This window comes from Pezoporus flaviventris, unplaced genomic scaffold, assembly GCF_033815535.1.
Source record: "Pezoporus flaviventris isolate CSIRO_AGI_PZ_B2104156 unplaced genomic scaffold, CSIRO_AGI_Pfla_v1 ptg000008l, whole genome shotgun sequence".
In the NCBI taxonomy this organism is placed as follows: domain Eukaryota; kingdom Metazoa; phylum Chordata; class Aves; order Psittaciformes; family Psittacidae; genus Pezoporus; species Pezoporus flaviventris.
Genome location: NW_026892556.1, coordinates 281,750 through 298,303, shown reverse-complemented (window position 1 = coordinate 298,303; position 16,554 = coordinate 281,750). Strand labels below are relative to the sequence as shown.

Below are 16,554 nucleotides of genomic sequence, written 5' to 3'. Positions count from 1 at the left end.
TACAGCAACTGTTTAACACACGGACGTGTGGCACTGGTGGAGGGTGCCTCCATCCATCTGCCTGCTCATAAGCTCCATCTTCCCCTCAGACCTAGAGCACTGGGAGGAGGGCAGGGGATGGCCCCACCCTGGCCATCCCTATCCCTGTCCCTGCTGCCTGAACAGATGAAAAATGGAGGAAAAAGGAGGAAAGAAAGGGAACGGCAGGAAGGGAGCATGTTGGAGGTGCTGGTGGCGTCCCCAATGTCACATGCCAGCCAAAGCTACTTGGCCCTTTCCTGGGGGATCCCTGGGGATGTAACACTCTTCCTCACGGTGCTGGGTTGCAAACTGCATCTCAGCACCCAGGTGGACCCTGCACACACACACAGATGTGGCACACATGTGGTGTCACAGGCTGACATCCGACTGTGCCTGTGTCTCTTCTTGAGCAGAAAGGGATGGATCGTACCTCCAAGGGCAGAGCAGAGGGAAGCTCTAACGCTTGTTTTCCTTCAGACGTACTCCAGAAGCACTTCATTCATGAAACTGAATTCTTCCCCAGCTGGAAGGGGCATGAGGTGAGCCTGGGCTTGGGGCACCACAAGCAAGGAGATAAAACACCTTGGGAATAGGAAACCTCCCACAGCTGAGATCCATTAAGATAGAGACAGAGGCCTGGCTGCATCCACACCCAGCTGAGGCAGAGCTGGACCCTACATCCCTGCATGCCAGCATCCCCCCACTGTGACCTGCTGTGCTGCACCGCTGATCCCCTGCAAGCCCTCACAGTACAGGCGGCCCTATTACCATAATTAATTATCCCAGGGGCTCATGGATTATCTCATTATAAATGTGCCTTGGTTTGATTTTCCTTTTAATTAATTTGTATTATTTACACACAGCAACAGCTGCCTGGGCAGGACCAGGGTAAGTGTCTCCTCGCTGCTTGGCAAAGAGAAGGTCCCAGAAGGAAAGGGGTGGCCAGGGATGACACCCTGGTGACAGCACTCTGCAGTCCAGGGCATGGCAGGGAGACAGAGGAGTCCCATAAGCCCATGGGAAGGGGAACATGAGCCCAGATGCTTTGGGGGTCAATCGCTTTTAAGCTGGTGACTTATCCCGCAGTGGGACATGGAGCAGCCATTCCCGGGACAGCAGTTCCCACCACAAAGTGCCACCATCCTGCAGACATGGCCTGTTCTGCAGACCCCAGAAAGGTGGTGTTAGTGTGGTGGGGACCCCAAAGGGAGCCCGGCTGACAGACCTCACTAGAGGGCAGCAGAATGCTGCTGTTCCCAGGGCTGGTGACACAGGGCCACCAGTCCCAGGTGCTGGCAGCCACATCCTCCTTGGGGGGCCCAGTACTTACCTCTCAGAACTTGGAGGCAGCTCTTCCCATCATTCCTGGTCTCTGCTGAACAGCAACCTGCAAGCTCCTGGCTCTGCCTCCCTGCCAGCCTGGGGATGCTCAGGGCAGCCCTCCCTTGCACAGCAGGCACAGACCCAGCACACATTTCTGGGTGATGCTAAAGGTACCTGTGTCCCAGCAGCATGTGGACAGCCAGCAGGTACTGCTGGGAAATGGGACAAAGAGGGGCTCAGCACCCTGGGGACCAGACCCCAGCCCTGCCAAACCTCCCTGTAGCTCCAAGTTTCTTTCCGAATTCCTAATTTCATGCTCAGAAAGCAGGACCCGCGGCTGAACGAGGCAGCACTGGTTTCCCTGGGAAACCCCACCTGTGTCATAAAGCCCTCTGCCAGCAGCACCACCAAGAACTGGTCCTCACCAACCTGTGAGTGCCGGGACTGTGGGCCCCGGGGTCACCACTGCAGCCCCCAGAGAGGTGAAGGAGACCAACACCAACACACCAAGGCCAAGGAGCACCAAAGGCTTGAGCAGAGCATTCCCAGTGCTGGCAGGCTGCCTCCTGTGTTCACTACCAGAGGACAGGGAGCCCGGTGCCATCTGGATCCTGGACAAGAAAAGGAGATAAATTCAGAGGCACAGAATCTTCCCCGAGGCGTTCAAAGGCAGCTGGATGCCCACAGGGAGGAGACGGAGCCCTGGCACTGCTGGGATGGGCTCCTGCCCTGCGTGTTATTCCTGCTGTCTCACAGAATCCCAGCCTTGTTTGGGTTGGAAGGGACCTTAAAGCCCACCCAGCTCCAACCCCTGCCATGGGCAGGGACACCTTCCACTGGAGCAGCTTGCTCCAAGCCCCTGTGTCCAACCTGGCCTTGAACACTGCCAGGGATGGGGCAGCCACAGCTTCTCTGGGCAATCACAGAGTCCAACTTTCTTCTTCAGAGAGCCACCACCAATGGGCAGACACTGAAGCTTCCTCAGAATATGCCTCCCCACTCCTCTGTTCCTCCTCACCACGTTACAGAGACCAGCCCTGATGACCTGAACCCCTTCTTCCACTAATGAGAGGGATTCAGGAGCCCTGAGCATTCTCTGAGCAGGAGCATGGGGCCAAGGTGCTCTTCAGATCTAATGCAAGCACATTTGAGTCTCAGCATCCAATTAAAATTTATTCTTTGCCTTCCCCAAACCTGTCTCCTGTTTGTATCAATGCAGATAAGAGAACAAAATCATTTTCTGACTGAAATCATTCTCAAAACACGATGCAGACACGCATCTCCCCACACAGCATCACAGCCTCCTCATTAACGGCACAGAGGCACCTCGCTCTTGCATGAGGTGACTATTCAATATGTGCTCTGGCTGAACCAGGAGGGCTGAGGCCATCACCTGCCTGACCAAGGTGTATTTGCCAGTATTTTCATTCCTGCCTATGCCAGCTTGCTTAACTAGTTCATTCCTCACCCTTGCCCCAGCAGAAACCCATGCTGTGCCTAGCAAAGGGGCTGACCCTTTATTAACTCCAGTCCATCTCTAACGGCAGCACAGCATTCCCCGGATGGCAACAACTTGGGAACAAGGTAGGGGAAAAATCATCACTCTGCTAAATTATAAGGTTGTTAAAGTCAAATTCCACACGACAGGAGGGCTCACGTTGCGCAACGGCATTTGGAAGCAGCTGCAGCCTGTGGCAAACACAAGGCAGACTTCTCTCTGCTGTGGATACGCGTCCTTCAGATCTTTCCAGGCCAGCATCGCTGCACGTGGCTCTGGAGATGTGTCCCCCACGCCAGGCATATCCCAGTGATGGGAACGCGAGGCGAGCCCGGACAGGTGCATCCTGGCAGCTCAAAGCACCACGTAGCCCAATTACCCCTAAAAGAACAGAATGCTCCGGGTCAGGAATAAAGGCTTCAGGTGACATCCCAGCAGAGGGGCTGCCATGCAGGAGGATGCTCACCACCTCCATCCGCCTGTTCCATGGGCTGGAAAATTCCTCCTGCTATCACTTAATCTCCCTGAGGAGCAGCGCTACTTTATCTTTTCAGGATTAAGTTCTAATCTGTTCCTAGTGAACCAAGGCACTGTGCTCCAAGACAGGAGTGCTGCTCATCTGCTACCTGGGGAGCTGCAGAGATGCCGCTCGAAATAAAGGGGCAGGGTGCAAGAGACTGGCTCAGGAGCACTGCCAGCGAATGGGCTGACCCCAGGCACTGACACCGACCCCTGTGGGGAGTGCTTCCCCCTGCAGACAGCTCAAATAATGGGAACAACCCACTCTGCACTCAAGGCCATGCAGATGCTCCCATTGATGAAGGTCTGGGTGGTGGTAGCTCCTTCTCCTCTTGCCTGGTGCTCACAGGAGGCCCCACCAAGGCAAGGGACATGAGGCAAAGCTGCAGAGCCAGACTCCAAATCAACATTAATACCCATTTTCCCTGCAGAAGCCAGAGGACAAGGGCAGGGTGGGCTACACTGAAACCGCTTGGCTCACAGCACCTTTACTGTTGGCAATGAGAGGCAGAGCTCGCTCATGAGTGAACAAGAGGCAGTTACAGGGCCACCAGTTGCACCCTCCCCTGCCTACACCAGGCTAATCTACAACCTTGCAGGAGACAGAGGGGTTGAAGAGCAGACAGCTAAACTGCTGTGCTCTCCCAAGATCCATCCCTACACCAAAATCCATCACAGCACAACCCGCCCACAGAAACCTTCATAATCCAACTGCCCCCTTCTTCCCTCTGGATGGTCATAAAAAGAAACTGATGATCCTGATAGCTTGCCAGAAAAAGAGGAGGGCACTTCTCTCAGAGCTATTGCCTTGCAAGGCCGCATGCCCAAATACCACTGCCTCATTCATAAACATTTCATGCTCTGAAAGTTAATACTCCATCTAGAAGGATCACAGGCTGGATCATACCAGCAGCCAGCTTCCCAGACAGTGCACAGTCCTACCAAGACAACAAAGCCTGCTCCCCCTTGGCTCTCTGAGCCAGTGTTGATGGCCTTTACCATCACATCTCCCCTGCAAGCAACTCCTTGCTCAAAGCCCAGCCTCGGTCACTAGGGATACATGAGGCGTCCCCTAGTGCCATATGCCCTAGAGCAGAACCAGGACCACTCCATCCCATCACTGCTGTCCTGCAGAAACAGCTGGGGAACCTCCCCCTGGTAGGCTCAGAGCAGCAGGACCTGACATGGTGAGCACCAAAGGACAGCCGGGGTACCCTGTCCTGCACCCGGAGGACACTGCTGACCTGTGTGCTGGGCCATCTGCCCAACCACATGGGCTGCGAAGGGCTATGAATCATTTTTACAGAGGGATGAACCAGCAGAGCCAGAACCAGACAGGGTTTTGCACCCAAATCCCCATTAAAACAAGATGCATTTTTCCAAGGTCAGTGTCCTAGAAAATTCCCCTTTTAAGGTGACTTCTCAAGCTGTTGAAATCCAACATCTGTAGGATTTTCACTTGTAATAATCCTACTGAGATTTACCTAATCTCCAAGTGACTCATTTGCCTCCCTGTATCCCCTCCTAATCACCACAGCACTCCTCAGCCTCTTGCTCTTAGTATCTCCCTCCACATCCACATTTGGACCATTCCAGATCATTTTGCTGCTTCCCCAGGCAGCACTTCCCCAGGAAACACTCTCTTCCTCCCATTAATACCTCCCAAATACCTGGCTGGTACACAGCACCCTTGTTAAACACAGGGACATCCATCCCCTTGTTGGGCTAGTTCCAGCAGAGCTGGGATTTCCCCGGAAGCTGTGCCATGGTGGTGTGGGGAGCAGCTGATATAGGGCATTGCCCTGTGTCGGATCAAGACCATAGAATGACAGAATGGTTTCGGGCTGGAAGGGACCTTAAAACTCATCCAGTTCCAACCCCCTGTCACAAGCAGGGACACCTTCCACCAGAGCAGCTTGCTCCAAGCCCCAACCTGGCCTTGATGGCCACCTTCCATCTCATGCAGGAGCTAGCAGCTGGAAACCTGATCGACATAGGACCTAGGGAAGATTTGCATGAACTACCATGAGGCAAAGGGCTCATTTATCCACGCTTTGAATCCTTTCTCCATTATTCCGTATTCCCCACTGGGAAGTGACAGCCACATCTTCCACTGTAGATCACCAGCCAATCCCTCCCAGGGTAATGCATCCAGTACCTCCCAGCCCTGCAGCTCAAGTGACTTCTGAGTTCTCCTGCTCAGGGCAACCCCCTCTGCCCCAGGCACCTTCTGCTACAGCAGAAATTGTCAGTGATGAAGCTGTGATGAAGGCAGGAGATGAATGTAAGCAAGGACCAGGCTTCAACCCACAACTCCCCCACAGCCAACCCCTCACGAAGTAATAGGCACTAACGACACTTGTTCACTCGACACGAACCAGACACAGCCAACTCCCAGAAGAAGCTGCGGAAGCCAAGAAATTAGCAGCAACCAAGCAGAAGCATATGTTTATGTGCATAACAGTGAATCATCTTCAAATAGTTAACTGCACATGGGAAAACAAAGGGAAAAACACACTCATCCTTCCTGCTTCGGACAAATATTGGGGATCAGGCAGAAACATGAACAGTGGGGTCTATCTCATGGAGCATCACTTCTGCAGTGACAATCAGAGACCATCTCCATGATGGACAAACTCCTCCCATAGTGCCACATGCACTTTTAACACCACGGGATAAGAATCAAGCACCACAAGGATCTACATTTTCCACCATCACCTCCCCACCACATCTTCCTCCTGGAGCATGGGAAGAGGCAGGTCTCACGCCCTCTCAGGCCGGGGCTGGCTCAAATGAACTCTTGTTTATGTAAGGCACTGCCAGGCAGCCTCTTCCCTGTGTCCTCACTTCAACGGTGCCTTTCCAGCCTCATTCTTTCACTGGCAAAACCAGGTCACCATCTGCTCTCCCTCCTGACTCTGGCGCCTGCTTCTGCAAGAGATAAAAGAGCGACTCTGCAAAGAGCTTTCCCTATGGCAGGCTGGGGAGTTCAGAGATTCAGTCTCCAAACCAGATGACCAACAAGGACACCAGGCACAGGGATGATGCCTGTCACAGGGAAGCCCACAGGCTATGAAATAATGACCAGGAACATCTGCCACATTCATCAACATGCCCCCAGGAGACAGGAGATCTATGATTCCCGCCTGGAAGGAATTCAGCCTGCTCCACTTCCAGCTTTTATTTTCCATCCTAAACTCCACAGTGACCTGCTCCTGGCGTACGGACACAAAGCACTCATGCAGGTAGGTGACAGGCACAGACAAGGCCCCCAGCCCCAACAGGCTCTGTGATCACCAGCCTCTGAAGGAGAAACCAGGAGGTTTTAACATGCAGCAAGGTTAAAAAACCTAGGGCCAGAGAAAAGCTGCCTTCCCTCTCTAGAGCCTCAAGGGCCTCACTCAGTCCTGCTGCTCTCCCTGCTATACCCTGGGAAGCGTGGGCAGCTCCAGGCTGGCACCTTTCCACCTCCTGTTGCTTCCCTGACAGCCCTTCCCTGGGAAGAAAGCTGCTCCTAAACCCTTTCCCTGCCTCACAAGGCAAGCCTGTCTCTCACCCAGTGCCTATTTCATTGTGTCAGGATCCCCAGCAATGATATGTTGGGGTCTCATTCACAGGAGGGAGTTGACTCTGCATCCCAGACAAGTGCCTGATGCTCTTGGCTACCTGGAATCAGACAACTGCTCTTGCTCATGAAGATAAGACCTCAAAGTGCTGGGTTTGACCTCAAAGCACCACTGCCTGCAAAAAACACCAAACAAGAAAAGCCAAAGGTCAGCAATGCACATGGGTTGCACAATGTGTGACTGATGAACCAAAGGACCCTCTTCCTCCCTGGACAAAAGGGAACAGAGATCACAACCTCAAGGGTCTGCTCGCAGGTGTCTCATCCCCTGCTCAGCCCTGCAGGGTCCTTCAGGTGTATCCCATGGAAGACAGCAGCACATGAACCTGCTGACAGGCAGTGGAGCTTTACGAGGCACAACGCTCTCTCCCTCTTCCCTTTAGGACAGGACACAGACAGTGACAGCCTCCACGATGGAAAGAGCTGCTCCACCCAGTGCTGCAAACCCAGCGCCTCGAGCCTCAGCCAACGCTCCCCAGATCAACACCGCGTCCCCGGGCCAACCTGAACCTCTGCCGCCGGGAGCCAGCCGGGGCAGGAGCCCATGAATGCACCACGGTAAAGCCATTTGCTGCCATCCGCCCCGGAGGCCGCAGCCCGCCCTCCTCTCGGCACCACTCTCCATCCCAGTGTGTCACGCCGGTTGCCATGGCGATGGACCGCTTGGAGGAAGGTTCATTATCAGTTACTCTATTGAATAAAACCTGGGATGAAATTTTGTTTTCTCCCCGCTAATGCAAAATGTCATGGATCTGTTTCCTGACCCTGCTGTATTTATAGACTATCCAGGCCAACTTTCCCCACCCGAGGGGATCTGATGTACACCCAACCCCCTGTCTGAATCCCCATTAACAACTTGCCCAAGCCCTGGGTAAAGCACAGAGCAGCATCCTGAACAGAGCTTGTCTGGACACTTCCTGAAGGCTCAAGAAACATGCAAACTGTTTTTAATTCCATAGCAATCAGCTCTCTCCTTTCCTACAGACAAGGGGTCCCCAAGATGAATCCTGTGGGGTGCAGAGCATGTTGGGCTGAGCTCTTCCACGTGCTCCACAACAGTACTGCAGAGCTACAAGACATCCAGTACCACATGAATTAGGCCCTCAGGCTGAGTACCAGAAATGCAGAGCAGCAGGTTTATGAGTCAGTCCCAGGAATGTGAGAAAAGTGGGGAGGAAACAGCTAAACAAATTGCAGATTTCTTTCTTTTCAAGCTCTCTGTGTTGCAGTGCCAGGGACCCTTCCCACGCAGGCCAGTTCCCCTCCCCTTCCCCTTGCATCAGAAGCTCTGAAAAACATGGTCCCATCACGCTCTCCGGCTGCTGCACTCGTCAGCGTGTCCTCCAAAGCACAAGGATGTGACTTGAGAAAGACTCCAGTGTTTTTAACAGGTTTTTTTAAGTCAGTTGGGAAGTGGGAACAGGGAAAGAAGAGAGCTGCAGCACCCTGCAGCGACACCGGCCAGTTGGGCTCCTCTCTCCCAGGACAGGAGATTCCCAGAAACAGGTTAGCCCGAACATCCCATTTCACTGCAGCTCAGCGAGCCCTGCCTTGGCCATGAGCCCTGCCTAGAAACACAAGGAGAGCGTCATAAAATCCTCAGGTTTCATCCCTGCGGCGCTTCGCAAAGCATTCCACTGGAGCACATCGGAGCAGCCTGGCCTGCCTCAGATGGGGCTTAGGAAACACAGCCCACATGTTGTGACCGGTGGTGCACGTGCTAGGGACGGAGGGGGCTTGCAGCCTGGCCATGACAATGCCAGGGCCACCACTGGCACAGCACACACGAGCCTTCCCCTTTGCCAGCAGTGAGGGGATGGGAAGCAGAGCAGGGGAGCAGCACCTTGTTGAGCCACAGCACATCACACCCTCCCTATCCCTGCCCTGGGAGCCCAGGCACGTTTGAATCCATCTGGCATGGAGCAGGAGAACCGCTCCACTAGGACACAGCGAGACATCACTCCTGATCCCCTTCCACCCCCTGGGATGACTCAGTCCCTGTCTCTCCCAGTGCCGTCACGATAAATCCCAGGGTACTGCACCACAGGAAATCTGCTCTTCACTCCTTGGCAAGGCAAAGGCAGGTGCTCTACCAGATGGCTGAACTTTAAGGATGTATCCAGCATCAAAACCAAAGGCGTCTGAGCTCACAAGCCTCTCGAAGTGATATACACCATTCTGGACCATAACCAAGAAAGGAAGTTATTCATGGAACTTGCTGTTTTTCAGCCAGGAACCCACCCATGCTAGGCTCTGCCACCCCTACATCTGCCTCACTCTTAGTTAGCAAAGACATTCCACTAAGGGATGCAGAAGACCTCAAGGGTCCGGACCGTCATGCTCAGCCATGTGACAAATACATCCTGTCTCCCTCTGGGATTGTGTTCAGATTGTGCGAGGCAGACAGCAGATGGGGAAGTCAGGGAACCGGGAACAGCAGCTCCAGTGCTGGTAATCACAAAATATAGCTGTGGAATTCAGACAGGCTGGGATGGCACCGGTGTACAGGGGATGGACTGTATTTCTAATTACACTTTAAGGGCAACAGAGGCAGCCAAGTTGAAGCACCTTTTGATCTTCCACGTGGCTCCCATGGCTCCTAAGGGGAGGTTTACAAAGCTGGAGGCGTGGAGAAGTCACCACCCTGGAGTCATGAGGAAACAGCCTCTGAAACCTCTCCTCTAACAGCAATGACATCTGGCTCTGGGGCCACCCCGGGATGATCTCACCAATACAGGAATGAGCTGATGCCATTTGAAGAGGCAAATCTTGCACTTTGCAGGCTTCTGACAGAGCAACTGAGGGTCCCACTGCCTCAGCTGATGGGAATTATTCTCACTCCCAGATGAGATTCCCAAAGAGCCCTGCCATGCATAGCCTGGCACTGGCAGAGCATCTCACCCCAGCCCACAACCAGGACCCCACAAGCAACAGGGCCACGGCCTTGGTCCATCATCGTGAACAACAGGATGAGGAGATGCCCAGCTGCGCAGCCCCAGTGCTGCAGAGCAAGGAGCCAGAGCTCCTCATGAGAGTAACTGATGTGGATCTCCAGGGCTGCTCATACTTGAGATTATAGTGCAGATTTAGAAGGTCACTGTCCTCAGCATCACTGTCTGCCCTTGAAACTTCCCTGTCAAGGGAACAAAGATCATCTCCTTCCTGCATTCTGCCAAGGAATCTATCTAAAATCCCTTCTTTCTCTCACACCAAAAGCAAAACGTGCATTAAATCAACACCCCTGGTGTTTTATGACCCTTTTCTCACTAGAGCTGGAGACATTCCCCCAGCCTTCAGCTCCCAGTGCTGTTCTCATCTGTCTTCTGCCTCAGCTACACAGCAAATATGAGGGAGATTGGAGCTTAGAATCAGGTTTTGTGAAGCACAGAGATCTGACGTAACAATGGAAACGTGGGGGCGGGACAGGACTGGGAAGGCAGTGCTGCAGAGCCCCACAGAGACATGTGGCCCTGTCAGTCTCCAGCTGGGAAATCACTTTCTGAGGCTGGAAATATTCCTTGCACTTCTCATGGGAGGTCCTGGGAAGGAACAGATTTAATGCTGCTCCATTTCTACCCCATATTGATCACATACTGGTGTTCTGGAGCAACACAGAGCTCTCATCAATTATGACAATGCTCCCTGCTGCATTAAGCCCAGCAGCAGACATAAGTCAGAAGCCCTCAAGGGCTGACTCAAAGAGGAATTGCTTTCTATATTATTGCATTTTCAATATGAGACTGATCTCTAAGAGGTTACATCTATTCCCATCAAAAATGGCTCACTGGACGAATGACAGCCCCAGCAGTCAGACAGCAAGAGCACCACAGGGATATCTGCAAGTAATCCCAGGAAAACGGGGCAGGGCAGCAGGGAGACATTGGCTTGCTGTAAGGAGGGAAGGGAGAGAAGAGGCCCCTCTCCAGGGAGCTGCCAGATGCCAAGTTACAAAGCACAGGATAAAACCAGCCAGATAATTCCTGAAGAGGTGTCAAGAGAAGATGATGGACCGAAGGAAGCTCTTGCATCCTGTGCGGCATGACTGGCTCCCATCAAAGAGCATCTCCCAAAGAACCCACTCCCATCTCATGCCAAAATTCAGACTGGGGGAAGCTGGTTCACATGGTACTCAGGAGGCCTCCATCTGCCTGGACCGAGCATTTCCCATTGCTGGGATCTTGCAGGCATATTGCAAGGAGTAAAAGGCCCAGGAAAGGGAAGGATGTAACTTGTGTAAGCAGAGACGGTGCTTTTGCAGGAAAGGGTGCAGACAGCCAGAGCCCCTGAGGAAAGGCTGTGACATTCTCGCCTTGTCTCACAGCTCGCTGTTACCAGCACAGACCACAGCTCTGCTGAGAGCAACGATCCCCCAGCACCAAGCTAGGGGCTCTCACACCTCCTGCCCGCTCCTCCTGTGGAGCAGGGGTGCACACAGGGCTCAGAGCTGCTGGAAAAGATGGGCAGCCATCCCCTCCATCTGTCAGGGACATCATAATCCCCTGTGGAACTGCACCATAACTGAATCATTCCCATTTGGCTTCAGTTTGGAAGCAGGACCCAAGCTGAGGCCATTAAGGAGATCAAGGCAAGAGCTGCAAAGGGCAGCAGACCTCACCAGCCCGCAGCAGCATCCAGCCAGGATTTTGTGCCTGGCACCCAAATGCTGGTGCTTCAAGAGGAAAGGAAAAAGCTCCCTGCTCATGTGGGCTGTTCCACACGCTGCTTCCAAACAAACACATTTCCAGAGCTCCAAGAGCCGAGCTGGAAGAGGCAGGAGGCGGCAGAGTTGAAATCTTCTGGGGTGCTTGCTGACACCTTCATCTACCGAGGCAAGCACACAGATCGCAGGCACAAACTAACCTGCTCCTTGCTGCCTAGCTGAGTGGCATTTCTTTCATGCTACAGCAACTGCTTCCTGTAATCAATTCACTGCTGAGGCCATGAGACAACAGATCATGTATTTTCCCCCAAACAAGGTGCTGATTTCAATTGATCTGAAGGTGGAAACAGCCTCCCATTATCCCAGAGAGGCCAGGAGCCTGGGAATTGCCAGGGACACCTTGGAGCCTCTCCTGCCCAGGGCCAGTTTTCTCTAGCCTGCATGTTTCTCAACCAAGAAGGAGCTGGCAGCAAGCACTGCTGCCTGAGGGAAAGCTGGCCAGGAACCTGCTGAGTGAGCAGAGCCCTGGCTGGGTGTGAGGGAAAGCATAAGCGTGCTGCAGGATGCCCGTGCCGAAGCCCAGATCCATTTGTATTCCACAGGATCCTCTCCTCTGCCTGTTCGTACAACAGCCAACGGGGTCCCCCTGCAGAAGCTGAGGCTGTGATGAATGCTCAGAGCTTGCTCTGCTCTGCTCCTGTTCGAGCTCCTGCTGAGGATGGGTTTGCCCCAGAGCTGGTTTGTTAGGTTGTGGTGAGTAGTCTTCCCAAGGCTCATCACGAGGCAGGGGCTTCACGAGCATCCCTGATGGAGGGCACAGTACTGCTCTGCAGATGGCAAGACCAAGGGCTCGGAGGCAGCCAGGCAGCAGCCAACAGCTGGTCATGTTATGATATGATATTGCAGCAGAGCCAGGTAGAGGTTTCTTGTCAGAAAAGCTTGAAGAAATTGATTTTTAAGTCCCTCCAGTTTTGAACTGATCTGGTTATTTGAACCCCGCCACAATCCTCTGCCACACAGGACTGGTAATTTCTTCTTCAATTTCTCAGCAATCCCTCTAGAATAGAGCACAGCAGAGTTCCCTAATTCACATAATCAGCACCATTTGCCTCATGAACAACAGAAGGACCACCTGAGATTAAAAGCAAAGCTGCTGCCTTTTGGGTCTTCCCCTCTCATAAAGCTACACGACATCTCTGCTTTTAGCCTCCTGCCCCAAAAGGCATGCAGAGTTTCAATCCTCTGTCCAGAAAATGAATGGTAGATGCAGAACCTCTCAAAGAGCAGAAATTCTGTTCCCTTCCTAGGCTGCTAGACAGCAGGGATAATTGATACATGACTCCATGAGAGAAAGAAATAAACCATTCTTCCTTCTGGAGGCCCCTTCTGCCTCCGAGGCTCAGAGCGGGGTAGCCTTTGACCTTGAGTCCCTGCATTAATGCCAGTGTAGCCAGAACGGGGCTATAGCACATGCACTCAGCTCATCCCCTGGGGTTTCACTTTCTTCTGCCCCTGAATAATGGCAGCTTTGTCCTCTGGAAAACGAAGGAGCAGCCAGTTTATCGCAGGCCCAGCTTGTCCTCAAAGATAAACCCAGTGAAAAATGTCACCTGCTGATGCAATCCGCCCCATGTGCCACTTCAGCAGCTGCTCCATCCCAAACACCCATTATCACCAAACAGGTGGAATACTGGAAACGTATACAGCATATATGCATAAACATGAGAGCTGGGGGGCATTTAGTCTCTCAGTCCTGCAGGCCTGGCTTAGAGAGCTGCTTTGTTTAGCAGCAACAACAGCCTGGATTCACAATGAAGCTCTGTCACTGCCCTGCTGGCACTGCAGCATCCAGGGCAGAATTCCCTCCCCTGCAGACCACCCAGCTCAGGGCATAAAGCAGGACCCTTAGCAGCAATGGGCTCAGCAGGGAAGTGCCCTGGCAGCACAGTGGAGCTGCCCTGGATGTCACTCCAGAGGAGTTTAATGCATGTCTGCAGTAAGAGAAGCTCTGGTGCTGTATCAATTATTACTGATATATCATGATTTTATTATCACTATCAGTCATGACACAGCTGCAGGTCTGGGAAAGGCAGCAAAGTGCAAAACAGCTGCCTAGAACTGCCTCCCATCCCAACTATCACTGGCAGACTCAGCTCTGTGAGCACCAGAATTAGTATCTAGAGCCACATCCAAGCAAAGGCAAACAGTTTAATTCTGCTGCCCTTTGGCAACCCTGCTTTGATTTCTTACCAAGGTCCCGAAATAAATTGGAAGGTTTGGATTCAGCTTTGCAGAACACGAACAGGAAAGCCATATGATAAATCACCTTTGCAGGCATGAGGGGTTCACCTGGGACAGTGTTATTACTTAGTAACCAGGAAACAACTGCAGGTTACCAGAATCCAATCAGCTTTTGACAGCGCAGCTTTGCCCTGTGATGTGAGTGTGTGGGAGCCTCTCTCATTACTCCTGAGTGAAGCAGCTCCAGAAGCCTCACCCATGGGGTGATGTTAAAGGAGCTGTAGCAGCAGCAGCTCCCGCAGCCCTCCCAGGCTGTTTAAATTTACTGTCATCATTAAGGACAAAGATGCAGATGTCAAAATGAGCCATCCTGTAACGGATTTAAGGCAGGCTGGAGAGGAGCTCACTGAAATGCAGTGCATTCGTCTTGCTTTAAGTAATTACCCTTGTAGGCAGAACAGTGCTACCAAAAGCAAGGCTGCTGTAATTCCCTGTCACCTTCCTCCTGACCCCTTCTCCTATTTAAAATATCTGGCTAGCTTTACAGAACGAGCAAGCATGGCTGGCTCATTAACCAGGGCACAAAGAGTAACTACAGTAGGCTGGGATGGAGTCCACATGGTAATCAAAACAAGGCTTTGTAGCTAGCACTGAATTCCTGCTGTCTCAATTACGTCTGTGGAGCCGCCCCATGCCGCACACTGCCGTGGGGAGGCTGCTCTGTGCGGTGCTGCCGCCGAGCAGTTTCCTTGACAACATTTGCTTTTAAATAGCAGCTCTTATTCCCCTTGCCCCACTCCATGGCTGTGAGACAAGGCCTGACTTTGAACCCCGACTGCAAAGACACCATGAGTAGCAGTCTTCTAATACCAAAAGGGGCCTGCAAGAAACCTGGAGAGGGGCTTGGGACAAGGGCCTGTAAGGACAGGCCAAGGGGAATGGCTTTAACCTGCCAGAGGGGAGACTGAGCTGAGCTCTTAGGCAGAAGCTCTTCCCTGTGAGGGTGCTGAGGCGCTGGCACAGGGTGCCCAGAGAAGCTGTGGCTGCCCCATCCCTGGCAGTGTTCAAGGCCAGGTTGGACACAGGGGCTTGGAGCAAGCTGCTCTAGTGGAAGGGGTCCCTGCCCGTGGCAGGGGTTGGAGCTGGGTGAGCTTTAAGGTCCCTTCAACCCAAACCAGGCTGGGATTCTGGGATTCTATGAGTACAAATTAGCATTCCACAAAAAGGAACACCACAGATGCCAGTCTGCAATGTAAGGTCCCAGTCCCACACAGCTTGCAGTGGCACAGGAGCTGAAGAAAATTGAGAAGCTAGTGATTATCATGAAGTTGTGCATCCCCCAGTTCTGCCTCCAGGTTTTTCCTGCTACCCTGACAACACTGTGTTACCCTTCATCTTGTTTTCATTGTCTAGGGACAAAGAGAGAAAGCTATGGCTTATACCCACCACAGCACAAGCTGCTCTAGCCCAAGTCGCACAGCCAGTGCTCTGCAGTACAACACATCCCAGCTGACTCCTCCAAAGCACCAGCCAACCCCTCTGTCCCCAGGGAGCCCATCAAATCTTTAGTTTACCTCTCCAGTGCCTGGTCTGATAGTAAGAAACCCACTGACTCACTCGCTGGCCCCCAGCAACAGAAACACAAAAGTGAGGCTCATTATTAGGAACAGTCAAAGATCTCCCAGCAAAACAGAAGCTCCCCTTCCTGCCAAATGTGGAAACAATGGGATCGAAGATCCATCATAGATCTCAAAGAAGCAGGAGGCTTTTTTGCCTGCACTTCAAGCACAGGCAGCAAGGCTGAGCAGCAGCAAGGGTTAGATGCCAACAAGCTGCTGCAACTAACATTTCCCCCTCAACCCCACTCAGCTCCAGCCTGATAAGCCCCACTGTCCTTTCTCTAGGAAAATTTCTTACTTCAGTCCTAAAGCCATTTCTATTCCATGCAAGAATTCCTCTTCCCTTTTATTGTTGGAAACTGAAATTTGAAATGGCAATAAATCGCCAAGTAGCACAAGCCTTGCCTTCATACAGAGTCACCCGCAGCAAAAGGCAGCCCAAGCACCAAGTCCAGTCAACTGAAATAACCAGCTCAGCCAGCCCACAACACCCAGCACACCCATGATCCAGCAGCCCCCTGGATAACAAGGACAACAAACAGAAACAAAACAGTAGTCCAGGAAAGTCAGGAGCTTCACACGAACACGGCCTTGCCAAAGACAACCCAAGCGCTTGATGAGTACTATTACAGTGGAGGGCCCATGCTGTGCTCTCCGTTCTCTGCAGGAGCTTGCAGATGTTCCCAGCGCCAGCCTCCAGCTTCTCTGAGAGCAGGGGGCCTTTCACAACCTCCCACCCTTCAACTCTCAGCATGTGCATCCCCTCAGGGTGCTTGTCAGTGAGGGAACTGATTCAGTGAAGGACTCCAGTCATTAACATTCAGCCCAGCTTCCCAGCAAAGTGGCTTCAGGAACCACAGAGGACATCCCACATTTAGGACCAGATTCCCTCCCTCTGTTGACTTTGTGCAGCCCTAAAGGAGTCACGTTATTACTCAGTGCTTGTTTTCCCTTGCTGGACAGAGCCAAAGTGATTCCTTACTTGGTGCTTTTCCCTTCTTGAGCTGGCTTCATCCATCCACAGAATTACATCAAGGATTTTCCTCTG

General features: G+C 52.6%; 1 protein-coding gene and 1 long non-coding RNA gene across 2 annotated transcripts in view; both read right to left on the bottom strand.

Moving 5' to 3' along the window:
* The window catches only part of ADGRB2 (adhesion G protein-coupled receptor B2), an 80,884-nt gene extending 73,337 nt beyond the window's left edge, over positions 1 to 7,547 (bottom strand). The window contains exon 1 of the mRNA XM_061449760.1: positions 7,491 to 7,547. Within this exon, the coding sequence (XP_061305744.1) occupies positions 7,491 to 7,532 (42 nt within the window). The 5' untranslated portion in view covers positions 7,533 to 7,547. The remainder of the gene's footprint in view (positions 1 to 7,490) is intronic.
* On the bottom strand, positions 5,794 to 7,478 carry LOC133267494 (uncharacterized). Its single transcript, XR_009742778.1, has 2 exons — positions 6,918 to 7,478; positions 5,794 to 6,292 (listed from the first exon to the last, which is right to left on the bottom strand). It is a non-coding gene; the product is annotated as an uncharacterized LOC133267494 (long non-coding RNA).
* Positions 7,548 to 16,554: the final 9,007 nt, after the last annotated feature.